Source organism: Amyelois transitella, chromosome 20 (assembly GCF_032362555.1).
Source record: "Amyelois transitella isolate CPQ chromosome 20, ilAmyTran1.1, whole genome shotgun sequence".
Classification (NCBI taxonomy): domain Eukaryota; kingdom Metazoa; phylum Arthropoda; class Insecta; order Lepidoptera; family Pyralidae; genus Amyelois; species Amyelois transitella.
Genome location: NC_083523.1, coordinates 1,391,395 through 1,416,474, shown reverse-complemented (window position 1 = coordinate 1,416,474; position 25,080 = coordinate 1,391,395). Strand labels below are relative to the sequence as shown.

General features: G+C 36.7%; 3 protein-coding genes across 5 annotated transcripts; all 3 read left to right on the top strand.

The window, feature by feature from the left end:
• The first annotated feature begins 471 nt into the window (after positions 1 to 471).
• On the top strand, positions 472 to 6,070 carry LOC106138442 (Bardet-Biedl syndrome 5 protein homolog). Its single transcript, XM_060950086.1, has 7 exons — positions 472 to 578; positions 1,068 to 1,216; positions 1,700 to 1,877; positions 3,091 to 3,181; positions 4,312 to 4,458; positions 5,501 to 5,692; positions 5,852 to 6,070. The coding sequence occupies exons 1-7, from the start codon at positions 502 to 504 to the stop codon at positions 6,068 to 6,070; spliced, it is 1,053 nt and encodes a 350-aa protein (XP_060806069.1). The 5' UTR covers positions 472 to 501.
• Positions 6,071 to 6,637: 567 nt separating this feature from the next.
• On the top strand, positions 6,638 to 17,629 carry LOC106138445 (uncharacterized). Of its 3 annotated transcripts, none has more exons than XM_060950023.1 (11): positions 6,638 to 6,866; positions 7,197 to 7,239; positions 7,572 to 7,760; positions 8,562 to 8,733; positions 10,279 to 10,448; positions 10,625 to 10,805; positions 11,950 to 12,090; positions 12,871 to 13,037; positions 13,671 to 13,782; positions 15,422 to 15,846; positions 16,400 to 17,629. In XM_060950023.1, the coding sequence occupies exons 2-11, from the start codon at positions 7,204 to 7,206 to the stop codon at positions 16,790 to 16,792; spliced, it is 1,986 nt and encodes a 661-aa protein (XP_060806006.1). In that variant the 5' UTR covers positions 6,638 to 6,866; positions 7,197 to 7,203; the 3' UTR covers positions 16,793 to 17,629. The 3 variants fall into 3 exon arrangements, with proteins under 3 accessions (XP_060806006.1, XP_013195047.2, XP_060806005.1); XM_013339593.2 differs by having other exon boundaries at positions 7,188 to 7,239; XM_060950022.1 differs by having other exon boundaries at positions 7,182 to 7,239.
• Positions 17,630 to 19,019: 1,390 nt separating this feature from the next.
• Positions 19,020 to 24,456, top strand: LOC132902952 (uncharacterized protein K02A2.6-like). Its single transcript, XM_060950021.1, has 2 exons — positions 19,020 to 19,107; positions 20,460 to 24,456. Exon 2 carries the CDS (start codon positions 20,473 to 20,475, stop codon positions 24,322 to 24,324), a length of 3,852 nt encoding a protein of 1,283 aa, XP_060806004.1. The 5' UTR covers positions 19,020 to 19,107; positions 20,460 to 20,472; the 3' UTR covers positions 24,325 to 24,456.
• The last annotated feature ends 624 nt before the right edge of the window (positions 24,457 to 25,080 follow it).

The window sequence follows — 25,080 nt, the reverse complement described above, 5'->3', positions numbered from 1 at the left end:
AACTCTAAGTTTATCATAAGAAGGCTGGTTCAGTTTATCATTATAAAAACTTTTAAAATAGATATTTAATCGTTTTAAAGAGCGTCGCTGGTCGAATCGGTAAAGTGCCCGGTTTAAATACGTGATGCGCATATAGGCACAGGTTCAGACCTCGGCCATTGTCCAATGACCATTTTCGTAAGTTATGTAGGTACCTATTTTAACCGCTGAGCTTGCATGAAGAGAGTATGAATGTGGATGAAACGAAGGAAGTATGCAGAGATCGTGGCAAGTGGAAAGATGTAGTCTCTATCTACCCCTCCAGGAAAACACGTGATTTTATTTTATGTATGTATGTACTTTAGTTTAAATACTAACCGATGCTCTAACGGTGAGGGAAAACATCGTGAGGAAACTTGCACTGTATGAAAATTGACGCACAAGTCTCGTTACCATGACAACGTTTGCATCAAACATTCACTGATAGTGTTTTTGTTAGTGTTAACTCACAATCTTTCTAAAATGTCTAAAAATAAATCGAAAACAAAAACGGGTGCTGTGTGGGAGGATAGGGAAGTGCTTTTTGACCTGCCATTTTCGTAAGATTCATCTCTCCCCTCACGGGAAGAGATTTCTATTGAAATAAATATCACCTTTGTACTAGAATTACTGTATTAAATGCACCAATGTATATAATTTTGTGTACATAAATAAATAATAAGATTTCTTATTTTGTTTATTTATTTATTTAAACTTTATGCACGTAAAATGTACAACAGGTGTTTGGCTTAGCGATAGAATTGAGATTCAAACAGAGACAGGTTGCTAGCCCATCGCCTTAAAAAGAAGAATCGCAAGTTTATAAGCCTATCTCTTAATCGCCTTTTACGACATCCTTGGGACCGAGATGGAGTGGTCCTACTCTTATCCACCGGCAACCACGCGGCACTATTTATTATAATTTGAATCCCGAGTTCATAGGCCTATCCCTTAATCGCATTTAACGACATCCTTGGAAACGACATGGAGTGGTCCTATTCTAATCCACCGGCAACCACACGGCACTATCAATTATAATTTCATTCCAGATATTTAAGACTACGTCCAGGTGAGAAGATTTTCGACAGGATTGAGCCCATTGAAGACACGAGGGGAAACAGCGGTACCAAGGGGCGAATGGTGATCACTAATCTCAGGATTATTTGGCATTCACTGGCTTCGCCCAGGATCAATTTGTGTAAGTTGTTGTGACGTGTGGTTCCCGGCACCAATACAAAAAAAGAATAGGACCACTCCATCTATTTCCCATGGATGTCGTAAAAGGCGACTAAGGGATAGGCTTACAAACTTGGGATCCTTTTTTAGGCGATGGGCTAGCAACCTGTCACTATTTGAATCTCAATTCTATCATTGAGCCTAATAGCTGAACGTGGCCAATCAGTCTTTTCAAGACTGTTGGCTCTGTCTACCCCGCAAGGGGTATAGACGTGACCATATGTATGTATATTTTTAACGTTTATTTTTTTTTACCAATTCATGTAAGTACATAGGAAAGAGGCGTGATTTTATGTATGTATGTAAGTACATAGATAAAAAATATAAATATTCTGCTTATTTGTAAATAAACGTCATCCAGCAAAAATGTTTATTTAATCAGATAATTATCAAATGAAAAATCGAAAAGTAAATTAATTAAAAAATATTGCGTCATTTTTTTCAGCTATCGGCCTGAATTGCGTCCTATCCACTAACACCAAAATCGTGAACTCTGGTCTTCGAGGCACCACCCAGGCACTTTACCTGCTAGCCGCCTTCAAAGACAGTCGATATGAGTTCGTCTTTACAAATCTATCTCCCAACTGCATTCGGCATTATACTTCTGTTGTCGGCGTCCATAGGTAAGAAATAAAGTGGTATCAGATGTGCTGGTCAGGCGAAGATTATCCTAAACGTTGTTCTACTTGTGTAACAAATTTTATCAAAATCGGTTCGAAGCAATCCAAGCGAAACTCGACCCCCAATGACAAAAACAAAACCATAGTAAAGTCAATTTCTCTGCAGTTAACTGTACATACCATTCGTTTTAAAATGAGCTTCTATTTAAGAATAAAATGTGCGTCATGTAGATATACGTACATTCACGTCTATATCCCTTGCGGAGTAGACAGAGCCAAGTCTTAAAAGTATTGATTGGCCACGTTCAGTTGTTAAAAGCATCCCAAGTTTATAAGCCTAACGAGGGGATCGTTCGTCGCTTACGACATCCATTGGAAAAAGGAATCCCAAGTTTATAAGCCAATCCCTTAGTCGCCTTTTACGACATCCATTGGAAAGAGATGGAGTGTTCCTATTCTTTTTTCTATTGGTACCGGAAACCAAACAGCACAAAATGTTCGTCAAAGGTAATTAAAATGCAAATTATATCCTACTTTTCTCATCATAGTTAAACAGCAAATGTAGGTACGTACACAGACTCAGTACTAATTTACGCTCGCATTTTCCATGAAACAGAATAGAATATAACTTTCCTTTGACTTGTCTTTATTTGCGGTGTTTCACTTCTTTTTAGATTCAGAATAAAGCGTCTTGCAGACAATGCACATTTTTATTCATAAAAATTTCATGTTTAAAAAATATTTTCTTGCTTGCTATGTCCAACAGTCAGGGTTGCCAGATTACAATTTCTCCTAACGTTATACCAAAATAGTCTTCCATTTTTCCTTTCGTTAAAATGACACGCAAATCCTGGCTTTAGTAAATATGAAACACATTTTCTTACATACCTATATCATGCCTTATCCCTTACAAGGTAGACAGAGAAGTTTTGAAAATAATTGATAAATGGATAACTGGAATTGATGCTCTTCCTTTATCAAAGGCAGCAATAAGCGATAATCACGTTTAATTAGCTTAGAAAGATTTCCCATTGCTCATGGTTACGAATGATTTTGGTAATGATCCCAGATCGTGATAAGACAGAACCCGGGCTATTTTTCAGGGGCAACGCTAAGAGGATCTTACTTGGTAATTTATTTGTTAGTAATTTTTGCGTATTTGACATATGGCAACCCTAAAACTAGTGTAACTTATGCACCGTGTTTTATATTTCAGGGCATACGGCGCTTCCAGACTATACCGCGACCTGAAGTTGAGAGCAGCCGTAATACAAAACAAACAACTGAAAGTGCTGCCTTTAGAAAAGGTAGGTGAAGTTACATTGTGGTAGGAAAAGAGTGAAGGCAGCAATTGAAAGTTTGGTAGTTTTGATACGAAAAGTACGATGACATTGTAAAACGCGGTCGGTTGATATCTTCTTTTATATGCCGAGTTATTTAAAAAATAAAAAAAAACATTAGGTAGCAGTGTTGCACTACTCATTGATTCTAAAGCCGTGAACACACGGGGTGCTTTTTTGCGGGGAACTGATAAACAACAGTTGTGAAGTGGTTTTAAATTGTAACAACAGGTCTTTTTCATGTGAGATGAAATCGAATGATGGAGTTTACATTGGGATAGAGTAAAAAACTTCTAGTCGATTATCTAAAAAATCGCATTCTTGATTGATTTTCATAATATTCGCAGGAATATAAATTGACATAGTTAAAATGTTTTAGTTCGCAACTGACTAGCCAAGCATGGAGATGCAAGTCAAATGAATTATTTAAAAAAAATGTTTATTGTGTAATAGCAATAACAAAATGCTAATTGCTGGAACCTTCTTCTAAGCCAGAAAAATGCTTGTAACTCTGAAGTTAACAAAATAGAAGGAAAAGATAAACTCTTTATTGCACCATAAGATTAAAACAGCACAAATTAGATAGAGATGGTACAAAGGCGGATTTATCGCTGCAATGCAAATGCAATCAATTCCAGTCAGCTTTTGGATGCATAATGCAGATATTTTTTTTATATTAATCACTTATTTCTTAAATAACAATTTTGTATTATTTATACACATACACACATATAATCACGTCTATATCCCTTGCCGGGTAGACAGAGCCAACACTCTGGAAAAGACTGACAGGCCACGTTCAGCTGTTTGGGTAAATGATAGAATTTGATTTTGGGTTAATGATTTAATACTTATATAATAACATTATATAGAAACATTATAAAAAAATAATTAAGATATCTACCAGCAGCGGAATCGGACTCAAGTTACCCGTTTTTAGGCCTGCTAAGAAAGCAACCTTCTGATGATGCGTGCCGTGTCTAGAAGTACTGCATTCTGCATATGACCCTTGATCAAACCATCTATCGAGAGCCTCTTTAGATTAAAAATTATAACATATATATATTATGTATAAATTATAATAACTATTATTACAGATATGCCTCAAAGAACACAGTATCTGGAACTTGTCGACAGACTCCGGCAACCTGGGGTGTATGTTGATGAGCAACGTGCGCGTGGTGTGGCATGCGGAAGTTAACGACGCCTTCAATGTGTCCATGCCTTATATCACCATCGAGAGTGTAAATATTATCTATCATTTTCGGTGTCATCATTATACATTGTATCACAACATCATCTAATAACGCACAGGGTAACTTGATTCAGGTAACCAAATACCCATGACTCTCTACAGAGTTGTGCACGTTAGTTTGAGTGCTAACCGATGTTGTGGAGCTTAGATAGACTCGCTTCGTGTTCTTTCTGAAGCAACTCCCATCTGACCTTGTGAGTGGGTAAGTAATTACCCACTCTTGGAGTTTGGTTACATGTAGTAGACCCAAGCGTCCTTCTGAAGAAGTAACTAACGCCAGTAGAATGATGGTGATGTCTTATATCACTATCGAGTGTGGTAGTGACTTCTATCTACATAACAAAGAGTTATTTGATTCAGGATGCTAATGACTCTTTCCAGAGTTATTTACAATGGTTTGAAAATTTCGCGCTGCATATATAATTTTAATCAAATAAAATAATTGTTACATGATTCGAAACATCCGAGATAAAATGAACATACGTTACGTGTGCGTTTAATACTTACCTGTATAATGTTTTTTTTTTTTTCAAAATTCAAATTCTATATTTTTATGTATTATTATAGGATACTTCATATCGCTTAATAATTGTCAAAACGTTTGGTTTCACAACATTGGTTGACGTCAAATAAATACTTAAAACTAAGTTTACTGCCGCTTCCAAGGCGCCAGTGCAGAAGAACTGCACTGCAGCATTTTCTTCACATTTATAAACAGAGCAATGGTTTGATTGGGAACCGATGCTCTTACAGTGAAGAAAATCATCGAGATTCAGGCAACTGAATTTGTAAGCCGGATTGTAAATTTAAGGTTGCCCTGCAAATGTATCTGAAGACGGGAATCGCATTGTACTTATAATATTCAGGCATATTCCGTAGTACTATGGTCAGGGAATCGTCTCTCTAAAGTGATAGGAACGGGAACTGGCACGCAGGCCAATCTGGATGATGTTGTCATTATCTATACAATTACAACCCTCTTGATGCCTACGATCTGAACCAAATTATGTTCTCGTGAAATTCTTTTCTAGATATCCATCCGCGACTCGAAGTTTGGCGAAGCCCTCGTCTTCGTAGTCCGCCAGAGTTCTGGAGGCTACGTGCTGGGCTTCAGAGCAGACCCCCCCGAGAGGCTACGACCACTTTTAGCCGAGCTACAGGCTTTACACCAGGCATACAATGAGAGACCAGTCTTTGGTGTCGAAATGAACTGGGGCAATGAGGTATTTACCTTGCATAGTTAAATCTAGCTTCGTTGTAAAATTCACCAAATCAGCTGGTCTGGCTAGTCCAGTAAAGGAACAGAATTTTCTACGCCTTTCCTTCTATCAAACAATTATTACAATAATTACATATTCGATTTATCATTCTTCACTTTACAGATGACAAAACCAGTAACAGATGATATCGAAGAGTTGGAGGAAATCGGAGAGCCTCGCGGAGAAATGGGACCGAATCTATACCTAGCATCGCAATTAGCACAAAATAAAGCTGAAACTGAAATACAGCCGGTCTACAGCCCATATTTGGGCCTAGCTATTGAGCCTTTGAAAGAAGGATTCACTTTGAAAAGCCTTTTTGAAGTTCAAACAACATCCTGAACCCAAGCAAGTAGTTATCGTAAGGAGTATTATGTAGTTACCTTTGTTACAAATAAATTATTGAGTACACCAATAATATCCTGTAAGATTGCACTTTAAAAGAAAACAAATTGTCAACCACAGTCTAGGCAGATAGGTTTTTACCTGCACTTTGACCTTTTTTTTAAAGTCATGTGAAATTGCGCGCTTTTTTTGATTTGTTGTTATTTGGTTTTCTTTGCTAGGACCTTTTAGAAAAAAATTATATGTTCTTGCCATTCAAAAAAATATTGTACTAAATGAGTAGTTTTATTTCTCATTCCAAGTAAATTTTTAAAACCTTTAGAAAAACCTTTTCCCGGGTAGGCAGTAAAAATAAAATTCATTAAAATATCTCATTACAGGAATGAGATATTTTAATTAAATTTATCATTTTTTAATTTTATGATTATATAATTCTTAGTAGAAAATATAGTAACAACAAAATATAATAGCAATACTTGTTAACTGTAATTTGTCACTCATTATAACAGTCATGTTCAATCCAAATGTCAAATCAAGTCAACGAAAACAAAACAAGATCCTACATGTTCGTATTCAGTCGATGGTTGATGTTGAAAAACGTATCTTTATTTAGTTTTTGTTAAAAATGTGTGATTTTAATAAGATTCGATAAATTTGACAATGTTTTTTTGTAAATTCAGTTTAAAATCACAAATCTTTAGATCATTAAACTAGGTAATCATTGAAAGAGTGACGAAAAACATTAGTACCTAATTTTGCTAGGTACTTATTAATATTTTTATTGGTAAACAAGGTAAATTAAATAATTTCTTATTTTTCAATCACTTTATTTGTTTATAAAATAAATACGCATTATAAATTAATTAATTAATATTTAATGCATGAATTATTAAGACTAATCAACAGCTGTGTACATATTTATTATTAAATTAAAGTATTTAATTAGTTTGTCCTCATCTTGCATGTATTTTAGTTCTCCAAAACATTTCATCACATGTAATTGTTATTTTGCTACAACATCCAATTCATCCTTTGAATGTGTCTATAATCATCATGATTTTTAAAGTTCATTTCTTTTGTTTGTATCTGCTTATATTTATTAGATTAGTTTTAATTGTTACAGAGTAGCAATGAATAAAGAAAATAACAGGAGTGCAGCAGGATTGGTAAGTACAATAAATAAATAACTATGACAAATCACAAAGACACATTTACACGGAACATATTTTTGGAGCCCAGATATCACATAAATAAAATACTTATATCACATGGTTCAGAATTTAGCAATTTAATTAACTATTTGATTTTACAAAGTTGCTTCCAAAAATGTGCATGAACACTCAAAATAGAGTGCACTTACATCTAATAAAATTGAATCAGACCATTTTTTTGATATAATTTTATTCTTGATTTATTTGACATTTATTATATACTTAATAATAAATATAAGTATTAATTTATATTGATTCTTATTCTTTATGTTATATTATTTTTACAGCGTCGTTCAGCCGTCGCTGAAAGGATCCGACTAAGGGAAGAATGGTCAGAATTGAAAGGAACCTCAGATGCGCCAGAGGACAAAAACAAGACAAATGTATTGAGGAAACGTAACCTTTATAAGAACACAGCCAAAAAACAGAACCATACCGAAACCTTGCAAAATATCAAGAAATATGTGAATGGAACGGTAAGCATTTATGGAACTGTTTTTCCACTATCACTACATAGTATAAAACAAAGTCGCTATTTTAGTCTGTTTGTCTGTATGCTTAAATCTTTAAAATTACGCAACGGATTTTGATGCGGTTTTTTGTAACAGGTAGAGTGATTCAAGATGAAGGTTTTTTATGTATAATAACATTTATAATTTTGCACCCGTGCGAAGCCGGGGCGGGTCGCTAGTTTATTTATAAATTAACTAGCTTTTACTCGCAACTTTGGCTGTGTGAAATTAGCGCCGTCTACAAAAAAGCAATGAATTTAGCGTCATCTACAAAAGAGTACAGGTTCCACAGTAACTATGGTTTTTACCGAGATGAAATATACCCTATGTCCTTCTTCAGACTACTTGATATTGCAAGATAATAACTTTTGTAGATAACTTATTAAGAGTAGCAGATTTATAAAATTTTATAGGACGTACAAATAAATACTATATACATGGCAGATTACATAGATTGAGTTAGCCTCGAGATACTACATGATGCCATATTTCATAATAAATACTTATACTATAGATATATGGATGGATAGATTAGCCTGAGTCTTGCCCAGGCCAATCAGAGAAAGTTCGTTTCTCATCATGCCCTGACCGGAATTCGAAGCCCGGGACATCAAAACAAGCGCACTACCGCTCCACCACAGAGGCCGTCAAACTCTTAAGTGACAATCCAGGTGGTTCAGCTATTTCAATCAACTTATTACGGCGAACGAAGCCGCGGGCGACAGCTAGCTGCCAATGTCTAATGATTGGATCCTTCTTTAACAGGAATTCTCCAAAACAATGCAAGCTAACAGTGAGGTTCTACACGGAGTGGTAGCCCTGGTGGATGTGGGGGCGGAGATGAGAGCGTTAGCGCTTAGGGCTGCGCTGACGGCCCTGGGTGCCACCGTGGTGCCGACTTGGAGTCCAATTGTCACGCATTTGGTGTGGTCACAAGGTAAAAATCAGCTAGGAAACTTTACGACTGAATGAAAGAATATTATGCACACGCCATACCGCTCCAAAATTCATCTTTTCTCTCATGGGTCTACTGGAAGAGATTTCTTTAGAAATAAGTAGCACCTTTGTACTAGAATTACTGTAATAAATGCTCCTGTATATTATTTTGTGTACATAAATCCTACTACTATTATAAAGGCGAAAGTTTGTATGGATGTATGGATGTTTGTTACTCTTTCACGCAAAAACTACTGAACCGATTACCATGAAATTTGGTATGTAGGTAGCTGAAGACCCAGAATAACACATAGGCTACTTTTTATCCCAGAGTTCCCGCGGGATTGATAGGGTTTCCATGCGGACGAAGTCGCGGGCGGCCTCTAGTAAATAAATAAAGATATTATATTAAATACAGAAACCAAAAAATTGGATTTGTGATCATGATCATGACATATACTGACTGACTAGTTCCCCGGCTAAGGTTGTGGAAGTCAGGTGGATCGGTTACATATATAAAATCACGCCTTTTTACCGTTCGGGGTAGGCAGAGATTGCGCATTCACTTACGACTATCCCTCCATACTTCTTTCGCTTCATCCACATTCAATTAATCTCTTCATGAAATCTTATTTAAAACCAAAAAAGTGGAGAACCCACCACAAATAATGGGACCAAGGACGGAAGAAGAAAATAAATAAGGGACAAATTGATTACTTATAAATAAATAAAAAATATAAGTTTCTCTTTTCACATCATGTCCAAGCTGGGATTCCAACTCAGGACTTATTATGTCACAGTCAAGCTACTGCTGCGCCACAGAGGCCGTCAAATTCCATCATTAAGCATAACAGCTGACCGTATGACTTAATAATGGAATTGAGATTCAAATAATGACAAGTTGCTAGCCCATCGCCTAAAAGAAGAACCTCAAATTTTGTAAACCTATCTCTTATCACCTTTCACGACATCTATGGGAAAGATATGCGAGTGGTTCTATTCTAAAATGCCGAAAACCACACGGCACTACAATAATTAAAATAATTCGTTATCTCACAGTCTTTTTAAGAAAATATTGTAGTCGTATGTATGTATATGTAGTAGTTATTAGAATTAATAGATGATGTGACGTCAATAAGTGATACCTTGTATCCAATTTTGAAAATAAATCTATTCTATTCTATGTACGTCCGCATGGAAACCCTATCAATCCCGCGGGAACTCCGGGATAAAAAGTAGCCTACATGTTATTCTGGGTCTTCAGCTACCTACATACCAAATTTCATCGTAATCGGTTAAGTAGTTTTTGCGTGAAAGAGTAACAAACATCCGTACTGACATCCTGACATACTCGCAAACGTAGGATTATGACAATTCAAAATTCAAATTTTATTCATTATTATAGGATACTTCATATCGCTTAATAATTTTGGTTTCACAACATTGGTTGACGTCAAACAAATAACTTGAAACGCTTCCAAGGCGTCAGTGCAGAAGAAGCGGCAACAAACTGCACTGCAGCATTTCCTTCAACGTCAAATTCCAGCCGGCAGCGTGGGCACCCGAGCGCGTGCGCGCGCGCTGGCGTGCCGCCTCGTGTCCCCGCTGTGGGTGGAGGCGTGCGCGGCCTCCGCGGCCCGGCTGCCGGAGCGGGCGTTCCCGGCCGCCGCTAGGGCTTCGGACTTGCCGTCGCCGAGGACGCTTAGGCAGCTCTTGGTGAGTGGTGATCGGTTGTCATATTTTATGTACTGTGGTAATAACACGTCGCATACTTGTCGTATTTTTTTTTTTGAATTAAACGTTTTAAATTTTTTACATACATACATATCATCACGTCTATATCCCTAACTAAAAAGAAAATAAATAATATTGTTTTTTTTTTTTTATTACAGAAAAAAGCCGAAATGGAAAACATACCACTCCTAGAACTACTGTCCGACAAAGAAGAGGAACGTGAGAACAGACCGGCCAGGCTGCGGTTGTCGAGCGAAACCGACCGCGACACGTCGGCGGACACGTCGGCGGACACGTCTAAGAACACGTCGAAGGATAAATCTGGAGATTCCACTATAGGTATGAAACAAATTATTTTTACTATTACAACATATTTTTATGTGTATATATTTATTAAAGCTAAAAAAAAAGCCGTGTGGTTCCCAGCATCAATCCAAAAAAGAATAGGACCACTCCATCTCTTTCCCATGGATGTCGTAAAAGGCGACTAAGGGATAGGCTTACAAACTTGGGATTCTTTTTTAGGCGATGGGCTGGCAACCTGTCACTATTTGAATGTCAATTCTTTCACTAAGCCAAATAGCTGAATGTGGCCATTCAGTTTTTTCAAGACTGTTGGCTCTGTCTACCCCGCAAGTGATATAGACGTGAGCATATGTATGTATTTTTATTAAATTGGTACTTACGATTAAATATTGAAAATGTGTACAAAATAAAATTTTCATACCATCATCATATAATTACCTACGTATATACGAATTTCAATTCCATCACTTAGCTATACAGCTAAACGTGGCCTTTCTGTCATTTACAAGGCTCTGTCTGCCCCGCAAGGGATATAGACATGACTATACACCTACAGCTTACACTAATATGGCTTTTTCGTTCGTTTAAGCGTTGGCTACCCCGTTAGGGATAAAAAGTAATAATATGTATGTACTTACTAGCTGTGCCCACGACTTCGTCCGCGTGGAATAGTAATCATTGAAGCCCTCAACGATGAATAATTTTCCCCGTTTTGTTTTTTTTTTCACATTTTCCATTATTTCTTTGCTCCTTATAGTTGCGGCGTGATGTTATATTATATAGCCTTAAGCCTTCCTCGATAAATGGTTTATTCAACGAAAAAATAATTTATAATACATACAAATACATACATAAAATCACGCCTCTTTCCCGGAGGGGTAGGCAGAGACTACCTCTTTCCACTTGCCACGATCTCTGCATACTCCCTTCGCTTCATCCACATTCACAACTCTCTTCATACAAGCTCGGCGGTTTCGGGTACTTTTGACCTGACCCTTTACCAGGACGTCCTTAATTTGATTAAGATACGTTCGTCTCGGTCTCCCCACTCCGACCTTTCCCTCCACACTCTCCTTGTATATCTGCTTAGTCAACCTGTTTTCATTCATCCTCTCCACATGACCGAACCATCTTAACTAATTCATATTATCGAATTTATAATATTATTGTATTTCAGACGTAGAATCTCGAGTGAACACAGCGCCCCGTCGGGCTTTACCTAATTCGTCGGTCGGCAGCCCGCGTCCGACCAAATCCAGGCGGAAGCTGTTCACTCAGAAAGAGACTGAGGTGATGAGGAAGTCTGATGAGGAATCAGGTCAGTATGGATGTTAAGAATCAGGTGATTAAGGATCTCCTATCCTTAATCATCTGATTCTGTGCGCCTCTGCGCACATTCGTCTTGTTTACTATTCAGAATCCGTATGGGCTGGTAGTAAAGTTACGGGGCTTGAAAGCCTATAAATGGTCTATTCAACGCAAAAAAGAATTTTTCAATTCGAACTTGTAGTTCTTGATATTAGCGCGTTCAAACAAACGAACTCTACAGCTTTATAATATTAGTATAGATACTAGCTGTGCCCGCGACTTCGTCCGCGTGGAATAGTTATTTTGGGCATCATTGAAGCCCTCAAGGAGGAATAATTATCCCCGTTTTTTTTTCACATTTGCCATTATTTCTTCGCTCCTTATAGTTGCAGCGTGATGTTATACAGCCTAAAGCCTTCCTCGATAAATGGTCTACTAAACATAAAAATATTTTTTCAATTCCAACCAGTAGTTTCTGAGATTAGCATTATAGTTTCAAAGAAACTAACTCTTTAGCTTTATAATATTAGTATAGATTAAGATAAACCTAAGTCTATTAGCAAAGAAATAACATGCTGTAAAAACCTTATAATACTTATTGTTGTCTCATAACCGACTAGCTGGCATGCAAAGATTGATAAATGAGGATGAAGCAAAAGAATAATGCACGACGTGTGGCAACAGAAAATATACCTATGTGTCGTCTCGAATTGAAAAAATAATCGAACAGAAATAGGACTTGTTGTGACCAAAGAAACTATAAACTACTAAGTATATCTCCACATTTCAGACGCAGAGACACCAGGCGAGAAACGCAACAAAATCGCAGCGGTAACGCAACGAGATCGCAAAGAGCTCGCCAGAGCCGAGCGGATGGCGCGCAGACTGGTCGGCGCCTGCGCAGCGCCCGCCGCGCAACGGGTTCACTGCGTTTCTGCTGAGATTAAACCGAGAATCGTGAGTTTTTCTTTTATATTTTCCTATTTTAAGGAAAATTTCTTCCTCCTGGCTTTAGTCAACCGCTTCCAAAGCGCATGAGTAGAGTCCGTGGCGGAACAAACTACACTGCAGCATTTTCAGCGGACGTCAATTTACAAATGTACAATCTAGCAAATCTAAATCGTGGACGAATGCACCTTGTCTACATTAAAAAATAAATGGAACTGAATGAAACGACTAAGTTATATATTTTTATGCCCTCAGGTAACACTCTAGTGCCGCGTGGTTCCCGGCACCAGTACAAAAAAGAATAGGACCACTCCATCTCTTTCCCATGGATGTCGTAAAAGGCGACTAATAGGCTTGCAAACTTGGGATTCTTTTTCAGGCGATGGGCAAGCAACCTGTCACTATTTGAATCTCAATTCTATCATTAAGCCAAATAGCTGAACGTGGCCGTTCAGTCTTTTCAAGACTGTTGGCTCTGTCCACCCCGCAAGGGATATAGACGTGACCATATCATTGTCAGATTTATAATTTTAAATTGAGAAATAAACCATCCACTCGAAGACCGATATCCGCGCGGATGGAGTCGCGGGCGGAAGCTAGTTGTACATAAAGACTAAGTAATATATTTTTATGATACCTCAGGTACTTACGGGTATGGATCGCGCCGAACGCCACGCGGTCTGCGACGCGATACGTAAACTGAACGGACGCGTACAGTCGCACGTCAACAGGAGAACTACGCACGTTTTACTTGGTGAGTACCTACGAGAGTATTTGTACGTGTACGCAACCATATACGTACCTGGTTATACTGAAGTATGTATACTTCAGTAAATAAAGTCAAAAATAAAGTTTTGTGTCCGGTATTACTCGTACTAGACGTAAACTGTACGGACGCGTACAGTGGCACGTCAACAGGAGAACTACGCACGTTGTACTTGGTGAGTACCTACGAGAGTATTTGTACGTGTACGCAACCATATACGTACCTGGTTATACTGAAGTATATGTATATACTTCAGTAAATAAAGTCAAAAATAAAGTTTTGTGTCCGTTATTACTCGTACTAGACGTAAACTGAACGGACGCGTACAGTGGCACGTCAACAGGAGAACTACGCACGTTTTACTTGGTGAGTACCTACGAGAGTATTTGTACGTGTACGCACAAATACGTACCTGGTTATACTGAAGTATGTATACTTCAGTAAAGAAAGTCAAAAATAAAGTTTTGTGTCCGTTATTACTCGTACTAGACGTAAACTGTACGGACGCGTACAGTGGCACGTCAACAGGAGAACTACGCACGTTGTACTTGGTGAGTACCTACGAGAGTATTTATACGTGTACGCAACCATATACGTACCAGGTTATGCTGAAAAAGAAATACAAATTTAAAAAAAATAAATATATTAATTATAAGCTGTGCCCGCGACTTCGTCCGCGTGGAATAGTTATTTTGGTCATCATTGAAGCCCTCAAGGATAAATAATTTTCCCCGTTCTTTTCACATTTTCAATAATTTCTTCGCTCCTAATAGTTGCAGCGTGATGTTATATAGCCTAAAGCCTTTCTCGATAAATGGTCTATTCAACACAAAATGCATTTTTAAATTCGAACCAGTAGTTCCTGAGATTAGCGCGTTCAAACAAACAAACTCTTCAGCTTTATAATATTAGTATAGATTCTAGGATACTTCATATCGCTTAATAATTGTCAAAACTTTTAGTTTCACAACATTGGTTGACGTCAAATAAATAATTGTACGCGTACGTACTTACATACCTATGTAAGTACGTACGTACATACATACATACATAAAATCACGTCAATATCCCTTGCGGGGTAGACTGAGCCAAAAGTCCCGAAAAGACGGACAGGCCACGCTCAGCTGCTTGGCCAATGTTAGAATTGAGATTCAAATAGTGACAGGTCGCCAGCCCATCGCCTAAAACAAGAATCCTAAGCCCATCCCTTAGTCGCCTTTTACGACATCCTATGACCTTCTCCGTACTTCACTGTACGTACATATGCGAAATTACTCGAAAGTAAAAAAAAATCACGAAGATCGATTCTGTCGTTTCGACGTAAAAAACTGACATACTAACACACTTTTACATTTAAGGGATAGACTTACAAACTAAGGATTCTTTTTTTTAGGCGATGGGCTAGCAACCTGTCATTATTTGAATCTCAATTCCATCATGAAGCCAAATAGCTGAGCGTGGCCTATCAGTCTTTTCAAGACTGTTGGCTCTGTCTACCCCGCAAGGGATATAGACGTGACCATATGTATGTATGTATGTTTCACATTTATAATATTAGTACGTACGCCACTTACGACTACAGATTTTTTCTTTCTTTTCTCTAATCTCAATAATTTGTCTCTCTCAGGTTCATGTCGCTCCGATAGTCCAGAACGCAACTGTTCCGGCGTGACAGCACTCAACATCACAAATACGTGTTCCAAAAATACCAGCACAAATACGTGTTCCAAAAATACCACAACTAGTTCACGTACAAAAACTGCCATCAATAGTCTTAAGAATAATACCAAAAATAATATCACTGTATCTAGTATAAACAATAAAAATACTAGTCCCGAAAGTTCAGTACAAAATAATGTGATAAGTACTGGTAATGAAATGAGGGTAGTTCACAGGAGCGAATTGCAAAAAGCGCGTACATTGAACGCTTTGTTAGGCGCCGCTAGAGGTTGTAGAGTGTTGAACGCGCAATGGGCTTTAGATTCTTTGGCGAATAATACTTGGTTACACCATCATGGTTATGAGGTGCCGCATTTGAAGAAGATTTCACAGGTATGTTTATTTATGTTTATTTTCTGTGGTTGGACTGGGTCTTGGATGTTTATCTATATAAGTATTTATTTTAAAATATAGTATCGTTAAGTTGGTATCTTGTAACACAAGTCTCGAACTTACTTCGAGGCTAAGTCAATCTGTGTTATTTTTCCCGTATATATTTATAAATTAAGCTGTATAGAACCGTATTGTGCCGTGTGATTCTCGGCACTTTAGAAAAGGAAAATTCCATATCTTTCCCATGGATGTCGTAAAACGCGATTAAGGGAATGGCTAATAAATTTGGATGGGCTAGCGACCTGTCACTATCTGAATTTAAATTCCATCATTAAGCCATACAGCTGAACTTGACTTTTCAGATTTTTCTGAACTGTTTCTCTGTCTACTTCGCAAGGGATATAGACGTGACGTTATTTAGGTACAGCAATCTATCATATTTATGTGATTTATCTGCTGTCTTAAAGTCTTCTGATTAAACATATAACATGTGTTTATAAGATCCAAGAGATATCTCCTTATATTGACGTCATTCATATGACTTTTATTCCAGAAAGCGCGCATAGAACGAACAGTGTTAGGCAAACTGCGTTCAGAATACGGTTACGACGTATTTTACGGTATGAAAGTGCGGGTCACACCGAACGCCGAACAAAAAGACGCCGCCATTCAACTTTTGACGTTATGCGGTGCCGCTGTACAAAATGGCGGCCGAAGCGTTCAACAAAATGGCGGATTGACACAAATTGGCGGCAAAAGCGTTGAACAAAATGGAGGATTGTCTCAAAATGGCGGGCAGGAATTCGATTTGACAGTTGGTGTGAGAAACGGCGAAGTCAGCTCTAAATGGGTTTTCGACAGTGTCGCCGCGGCGAGAATGAGAACTACAAGGAGATATATAGTTAACAGGCATTTGACTCAAAACACACAGGACAGTGTTATTTGACATTTATATTAATAATTTCAAATGATTTTACCATGATCCAATAAGGTTAGTTTAGGCAAAAGTTGCTGAGGTCAGACGGGAGTCGCTTCGTGTAAATACCTGACTCACCGAATTCACAATTTGTAATGAATCTATACTAATATTATAAAGCTGAAGAGTTAGTTTGTTTGAACGCGCTAATCTCAGGAACTAATTGAATTTTTTTTTTGTGTTAAATAGACCATTTATCGAGGAAGGCTTAAGGCTATATAATAACACGCTGCAACTATAAGAGCGAATAAATAATGGAAAATGTCAAAATAACGGGGAAAATTATTCATCCTTGAGGGTCTTCAATGTTGCCCAAAGCAACTATTCCACGCGGACGAAGTCGCGGGCACAGCTAGTTAGTTAATAAGGTCATATATCATCACAAGTGATATTAAAAGTATCAAAAATTTATGAGTACCGTAATCTATAGAGTTTTTTCTATGTAAAGCGATTTTTTTCAATGTATAAAGCAATTTTATTAAGTTGAATGTTTAAATTCTTGTTTGACTATACTAATCTATTGTATGGATTGTCACATGATCTTAATTTTAAAATATGGATATTTTAAATTAAACCTACTCTGTATTTCTATTTTTAGTTAACTTATAATAAATCAGGTATAGAGTTTAAAAGTTTTTATAAATTATATTTATAATGATTTTTGTTTTATGTAAATAAAGCTATGATATTAGGTAGGTAAGTAAGTTATTTTTGTAAAACAGTATGTATGTAAGTACGTAAAACGTTAATTCGTTACTGCGGCTCGGGCAGTTTAAAAAGTGATTTTCAAGTTTTGTTGTATTTATTGAGCTAATTTTTGATCGTTTTAATTATAAATTAAAACGATAAAAAAAAATATATACTTGCATACTGATCTATTTTATTTATTATTAAATCCTTTCGTTAAATTTTTACAGAGTTTTTATATCTTATCGCTCACATATATTTTGGTGTACCGTGTGGTTCCCGGCACCAATATAAAAAAGAATAGGACCACTCCATCTCTTTCCTATGGATATCGTAAAAGGCGGCTAATGGATAGGCTTATAAACTTGGGATTCCTTGCAACCTGTCACTATTTAAATCCCAATTTTATCATCAAACCTAACAGCTGAACGTGGCCTATCGGTATTTTGACTGTCTACTCCGCTAAGGATATGGACGTGATTATATGAATGAATGAATTAATATATTACTAGCTGATTGTTTAAGTAATCTGTGATTACACTTAGGTACGGCACCGTCTTCCTCCGGGCCTTAGACCTGGTTGCGTCCTTGACTTTAAAAGGAGCCCAGGGTCCCCCAATGCCACCACCACGATCCTAGATTGCTCCTAAGAAGTTAAATCCTATTGAATATCTAGGGCTGAAATCAAGTTATTAGCGCAACCTACCGCCAAATTAGAATCAAAACACAATAACGAATAGGAAGTATGCAGAGATCGTGGCAAGTGGAAAGAGGTAGTCTCTGCCTACCCCTCCGGGAAAGAGGCGTGATTTTTTATGTATGTATGTACACAATAACGACCTTTTACCAAGTGAATAAAATTTTAAATCCAAAATCAAAATGTCTACTACCCTCTCGTTCATAATAGCGGATTAAAATGGCGCCGATCTGACAAGTTCTAATATTTTTGCGCCATTAAAATAATTTACTTCTGCGCAGGTATAGCGCCCAGTACGAAAGTTGAATAAAATTCTACTTTATTGGCACTGCGCAAAAGATGTTTTTTATATGAAATGTCAAATTCTAGAATCTACGTATTTGCTTGCCGGATGCTATATATCGGTGCAACTTTTAATAGTCAGTAGGTACCTAATAATGTAGATAGTTGTGGATTCAAATTATTAAACAAAATCTGGTTCTACCCACAAATAATATTTTATTTACAACAAATCAGTTATCGGTATAACACAAATATATCTGCAAAAAGTATAGTAAAAATAAATTTCTGCTTAAGCGCTGCAGTGCAGACGACTTCAAACCGTCATTCCATACTTCCCTGTTGGTCTAGAAAAAAAAGATATGGTTTGCTTCTCTTACCGCGCATTTTGTAAAAGTCAAATAAGGAAAAGGCTTATAAACTTGTTTAATAGTTTTCACTGTCTGTAGTGTATGTGATGTAGTGTATGTATATATCTTGTTGTTTGTCTCGAGCGCATACGTCACGAGTGCGGTCGAGTGAGTCAGTCGGTGTCTGACAGCGAGACCGGTAACACGTGTGGTGGTGCGTTGGCGAGCCAAATATAAATACACGATTATTACATTGGCGACGAGGATAAACTGTGAGTAAATAATGTTGTTTTGTAATAATATTTTTAAACTGTAATAAAAAGATTTCATTTACTTAAAGGTGAACTAAAATGTTCTGAGCAATTTCATTTACTTAAAGGCTTATAATACAAAGGAACATTTTACAGCATTAAATATTATACCTACAAGTATAACAGTAACATTTCGTTATTGTTAAATGAAAGTAGGGTACATCTAAAATGCCAATACACCATATTTCTAATAAAGAAAATCTGATATTAACTAAATAAATTTTACAAATCGCATTTATTTTATGTACTAGGTAGCGGTTTTTGTTTACAATGTACCCGCGCATTCATCAAAGTTGTTTACAATTAGATGCACCATGACTCACCGTAGTCATGGAATGATTTTATACTATAATACTGATAAGGAGGGGCTCAACCTTTTGAATAGATTTAAAGATTTTTAAAATCCGGATTATTAAATGTAAACATTATTGCGGTTTTCAACGATAATATAATAAAAATACTTTTCGAAAATACGTAAAAAAAAAAAAAAAAAAAAAAAAAAAAAAAAAAAAAAAAAAAAGGCAAGTTCCTTAAGGTGTAACTAATAAAGGATGAGGTACATTACCTACATTCCTACATGGGTAGAATGCGTGAGCGCGAACGATGAACGACAAAGATATTTAAATAGGCGTTGGGTTCGATTCCCAAGAACAAATACCTCTCGTAGGTTTTCTGCCTCTTCCTATAGGTTCCAACATTTTCTTTTGTATGTGTACTTTTTATTGTATGTTGCTCAATAAATAACAACAACAACAACGTTTCGTATAAAAAAAAAAAAAAAAAATTGCTTACCACTTTTACATGATTTGGAACATTGCTGTTGAGCAACATGGTTTATTATATAATTAAGATGTACGAAATAAGGCAGCATTGCTGATCATTAAATTGATACAAAACAAGGCAGCATTGCTGAGATCATTAAATTGATACAAAGCAAGGCAGCATTGCTGATCATTAAATTGATATGAAACAAAGCAGCATTGCTGATTATTAGATTGATATTAAACAAGGCAGCATTGCTGATCATTAAATTGATATGAAACAAGGCAGCATTGCTGATCATTAAATTGATATGAAACAAGGCAGCATTGCTGACCATTAAATTGATATGAAACAAGGCAGCATTGCTGATCATTAAATTGATATGGAACTAGGCAGCATTGCTGATTATTAAATTGATACAAAACAATTCAACATTGCTGATCATTAAATTGATATGGAACTAGGCAGCATCGCTGATAATTACATTGATACGAAATAAAGCAGCATCGCTGTTCATTAAATTCATATCGTTATTTACTGGTTCATTCCAGATACAACCCTACAATGTCGCATCTTATGCTTGAAAAGTTCGATTGCGAAGGAGAATCAACATCAGTAAGTGTACGGTGGGAACGCTGGAAGCGAGCACTCTCTATATATTTAGACGCTGCGGGTATCGATACAAGTCAAAAGAAGAAAGCTAGTCTATTGCATTTCGGTGGCTTAGAATTACAAGAGGTATTTTATAACATTCCTGATACCAGTACGGACGACACAGACGTATTCAAAGCAGCAATAAATAAACTAGATGCTTACTTTGCACCTAAGCAAAGTAAAGTTTATGAACGACATTTATTTCGATTAATAACGCAAGAATCAAACGAAAAATTCGAAAAATTCCTGGTTCGCCTAAGGCAACAAGCAGATAAATGCCAATTTAAGGATAAAGATGAACAAATTATAGATCAAATAACGGAAAAATGCTCGTTAAAAGAGTTGAGGAAGAAAATATTACAAACAGGAGATTCCATAACACTTGACACTATAATATTCGAAGCTAACGCTCTTGAGGCAGTTAACCGACAGCTTGAAGATTTTGGTAAGGAAACAAATAAAAGCCAAGAAGTTAACAAAGTGGATTTAAAAGGGACACGAAGTACCGGAGGAAATTATAAAAAACGGAGGAGTAACATTGAATGTAGTAGGTGTGGAAATAGGAACCATGGGTCTCAAGATAGCAAATGCCCAGCTAAAGACAAAAATTGTTTAAAATGTGGTTTGAAAGGACATTTTCGCCAGTTTTGTCGGACTAGATTACCTATAAAAAGAAATAATGATACAAATGATTATAAAACTGAAAACAAGAGATTCAAAGGACAAAATAAAGATAATGAGACAAGGAGTAAACCGAAAGACGACTTAAACTATGTTTTTAGAATAGACGAAGACAATGAGTTAGAATGTGAAGTTGGGGGTACAAAAGTTAATATGTTAGTCGACTCAGGCTGTAAATGCAATTTAGTTACAAGCAAAACATGGAAAATTTTAAAAGACAGTAATGCAATAATGGAAAATCGAATTGAAAATCCAAATAAAACATTTTATGGTTACGGAAGCAATCAACCATTGAATGTTATTGAGTCCTTTGAATCAAATGTTAGGATTGCTAGCAAATCGCAGAAAGCAACTTTCTACGTGATAAAAGATGGCACGAGAAATTTATTAGGCAAAGAGACATCTATCAGCATGGGGGTTCTCAGGATTGGATTGGAGGTAAATCAGACAGAAATGGAGGCACCGTTTCCTAAGCTTAAAGGTGTCCAAATCAACATATCTATTGATGATAAAATACATCCAATTTCTCAACCACTTCGAAGAATTCCCATACCGTTAGAAGAAAAAGTGGACACTAAAATAAAAGAACTAATAGATAGGGATATTATTGAAGAAGTACAAGGTCCGTCTAAATGGGTGTCTCCAATAGTGCCGGTGCTAAAGGATAACGGAGAAATTAGACTGTGTGTCGACATGAGACGCGCGAATGCTGCAATCTTACGAGAGAACCACCCATTACCTACAATGGACAAACTGTTACCCAAAATGAAGGAGGCAAAATATTTTAGTAAACTGGATATAAAAGACGCATTTCATCAACTTGAACTACACCCCGATTGTCGCTACATTACTACTTTTATTACGAGCAAAGGTTTGTTCAGGTATAAACGTTTAATGTTTGGTATAGCATGCGCCCCTGAAATCTTCCAAAAGACACTGGAAAGGATCTTGTTAGGATGTGAAGGAACCATCAATTTTATTGATGATATATTAATTCATGGGAAGAATATAGAAGAACATGATAGAAGATTGAAGAAAGTAATAGAAACGTTAGAAGAAAATAATGTGGTGTTAAGAAAAGATAAATGTTTATTTAGAAAGACTGAAATACATTTTCTGGGACACGAATTTTCAGAAAAAGGAGTAAGACCTTTACAGAAATATGTTTCAAGTATACAAGGATTTCGAGCACCTATAAACATAGGTGAACTTCAGAGCTTCTTGGGTTTAATAAACTTTGTCGGGAAATGGATTCCTAACTTAGCCACTACAACTGAACCTCTCAAAGAGTTACTTCGGAAAAAGTCGGGGAAAGCATCAGAAATTACCAAAAACTGGGGACCCAACCAAAAGAATGCGTTTGCAGAATTAAAATTAGCATTATCTAATATTCCTACCCTGGGCTTCTATGACGTGAAGGACCGAACTATAGTAATAGCTGACGCCAGCCCTGTAGCATTAGGTGGAGTTTTAGTTCAAATGAACAATAAAGGTCCCCGAATTATTGCGTACGGGCACAAAACATTGACTGACTGTGAACGAAGATACTGCCAAACTGAAAAGGAAGCGCTTGCATTGGTTTGGGCTGTGGAGCATTTTCACGTTTTTCTTTATGGAAAGCAATTTGAACTGGTAACGGATCATAAACCTCTGGAAGTCATATTTGGACCCAAATATAAGCCATGTGCAAGAATCGAGCGTTGGATTATGCGACTGCAGACATATGATTTTAAGGTGGTTTATAAGCCAGGTAAAGAAAACATTGCGGATAGTTTATCTAGATTATGCCACTCGGAAAAACCAGCAGTTAATTCTATTCAAGATGACATACATCAAATTGTAGAGATGACAAAACCAAATGCCATATCATTGAAAGATATTGTAAAATATTCAGAAGAAGACCAAGAGATCATTAAGGTCAAACAGGGTATATATGATAATAACTGGGATAGTAGTGTCAAAAATTACTCGTTATTTAAAAACGAGCTTTGTTTTTCCGACGGAGTGTTATTGAGAGGGACAAGATTAGTGATCCCAACACAATTACGAAAGGACGTCCTTGCAGCAGCTCATGAGGGCCACCCGGGAATAGTACTAATGAAGGCTAGATTGAGGACCAAGGTTTGGTGGCCAAGATATGACAAAGATGCTGAATCCTTGGTGAAGGGATGCAAAAGTTGTACCCTGGTCTCAGCTCCAAACCCACCGAATCCACTGAAGCGACGAGAATTGCCGAATGAACCTTGGGTAGATATAGCCATGGATTTAATGGGACCGTTTCCGAGTGGTGATTATATATTGGTTGTAATCGATTATTTCAGCCGATATAAAGAAGTCAAAATTATTCGTAAGATTTCTAGTTCGGATATTATAAATAATCTAAAAGAAATATTCAGCCGTTTAGGAAATCCACTAACAATTACGGCGGACAATGGCAGACAATTTTGTAGCCAAGAATTTAAACAGTTTTGTAAAGAGAGGAACATAATTCTATACAATACCGTACCCTATTGGCCCCAACAAAACGGCGAAGTAGAACGCCAAAATCGGGACATACTTAAACGTTTGAAAATAAGTCAAATGGAAAACAGTAATTGGAGAGAGGGTTTGGAAGAATACCTAACTATGTATAATAGTACACCACATAGTGTAACTGGCAAACCTCCTGCAGAATTATTCTTCAAACGACAATTCCGTGATAAGGTTCCGATGGTGAGCGATCTCATCCGCCGACCAGAGGACTCCGATGTGAGAGACATGGACAAAGAAAAGAAACAGCTAGGAAAAGAATATGCAGACAGAAAACGCAAAGCAAAAGAGTGTAATCTAGAACCGGGAGATAAAGTGTACCTGAAAAACATGCATAAGGACAATAAACTGAGTCTGAATTACGATCCAATTCCGCACACGGTGGAAAACAGCAATGGCGGAGATATAGAAGTCCGAAATGATTCTACAGGACAAATATCGAGAAGAAATATAGTTCACTTGAAAAGAATCGAAGGGCAGTGGAAAGTTCTGGATAAAAACGGAAGTGAAGCTGAACTCAATTATAGTAATAATGAAATAGAGAAAAAATAGGGATGACCGTATATTTGATTATGTGATGATTATCAAAGTATCAGAATTGAATAGATTATTTGGGAAGTGATTTATTAATTATAATTAAAGTAAAATACTGATTTAATTAACATTCCAACAATAACTAAAAAACCGAACCACCATGTTATAATTAAATAAAAAATAAAACTACTATTATCTAATTTTGGCTTTACATATTTTGCACAAAGTGTATTATTATAATAAAATAAATTAAAACAAGGAAGAGATGTAGTGTATGTATATATCTTGTTGTTTGTCTCGAGCGCATACGTCACGAGTGCGGTCGAGTGAGTCAGTCGGTGTCTGACAGCGAGACCGGTAACACGTGTGGTGGTGCGTTGGCGAGCCAAATATAAATACACGATTATTACACTGTCATCATCCTGTTTACGTGGATGACCTTCGAATCTTTTCGAGACTATTAGCTCTGTCTGCCCCGTAAGAGAAAAAGACGGATAAGATGTAAGCACTACTTATAAACTATATCAAATGAGAAATTTAATCTGTTATTCTTTCATAGCTTAATCACTTTTGATAAAGATTTAAGAATTAGTATAGATAATTAATCGGAGATCAAACATAGGCCCTATTTCTTGGAAATATATATACATTTTTTCTTTGACGGAATCATCTTAAGTAGGTATATAAGTGGTTAATATACGCACTTGACTGCTTTGTTATACTTATAATCATTTTTGGATACATTGTAAGTTAATAATTAAACATTGTTAACTT

What these genes read in the sequence shown, in the direction of transcription:
- LOC106138442 (XM_060950086.1), top strand. Translation starts at nt 502, where the DNA reads ATGTCTAAAAATAAATCGAAAACAAAAACGGGTGCTGTGTGGGAGGAT. An exon ending in CTTTTTGACCTGCCATTTTC is followed by an intron (nt 579 to 1,067) that starts GTAAGATTCATC and finishes ATTTCATTCCAG; the next exon opens with ATATTTAAGACTACGTCCAG. An exon ending in AAATGAACTGGGGCAATGAG is followed by an intron (nt 5,693 to 5,851) that starts GTATTTACCTTG and finishes TTCACTTTACAG; the next exon opens with ATGACAAAACCAGTAACAGA.
- LOC132902952 (XM_060950021.1), top strand. Translation starts at nt 20,473, where the DNA reads ATGTCGCATCTTATGCTTGAAAAGTTCGATTGCGAAGGAGAATCAACA.
- LOC106138445 (XM_060950023.1), top strand. Translation starts at nt 7,204, where the DNA reads ATGAATAAAGAAAATAACAGGAGTGCAGCAGGATTG. An exon ending in ACAGGAGTGCAGCAGGATTG is followed by an intron (nt 7,240 to 7,571) that starts GTAAGTACAATA and finishes TTATTTTTACAG; the next exon opens with CGTCGTTCAGCCGTCGCTGA. An exon ending in AACTACGCACGTTTTACTTG is followed by an intron (nt 13,783 to 15,421) that starts GTGAGTACCTAC and finishes TGTCTCTCTCAG; the next exon opens with GTTCATGTCGCTCCGATAGT.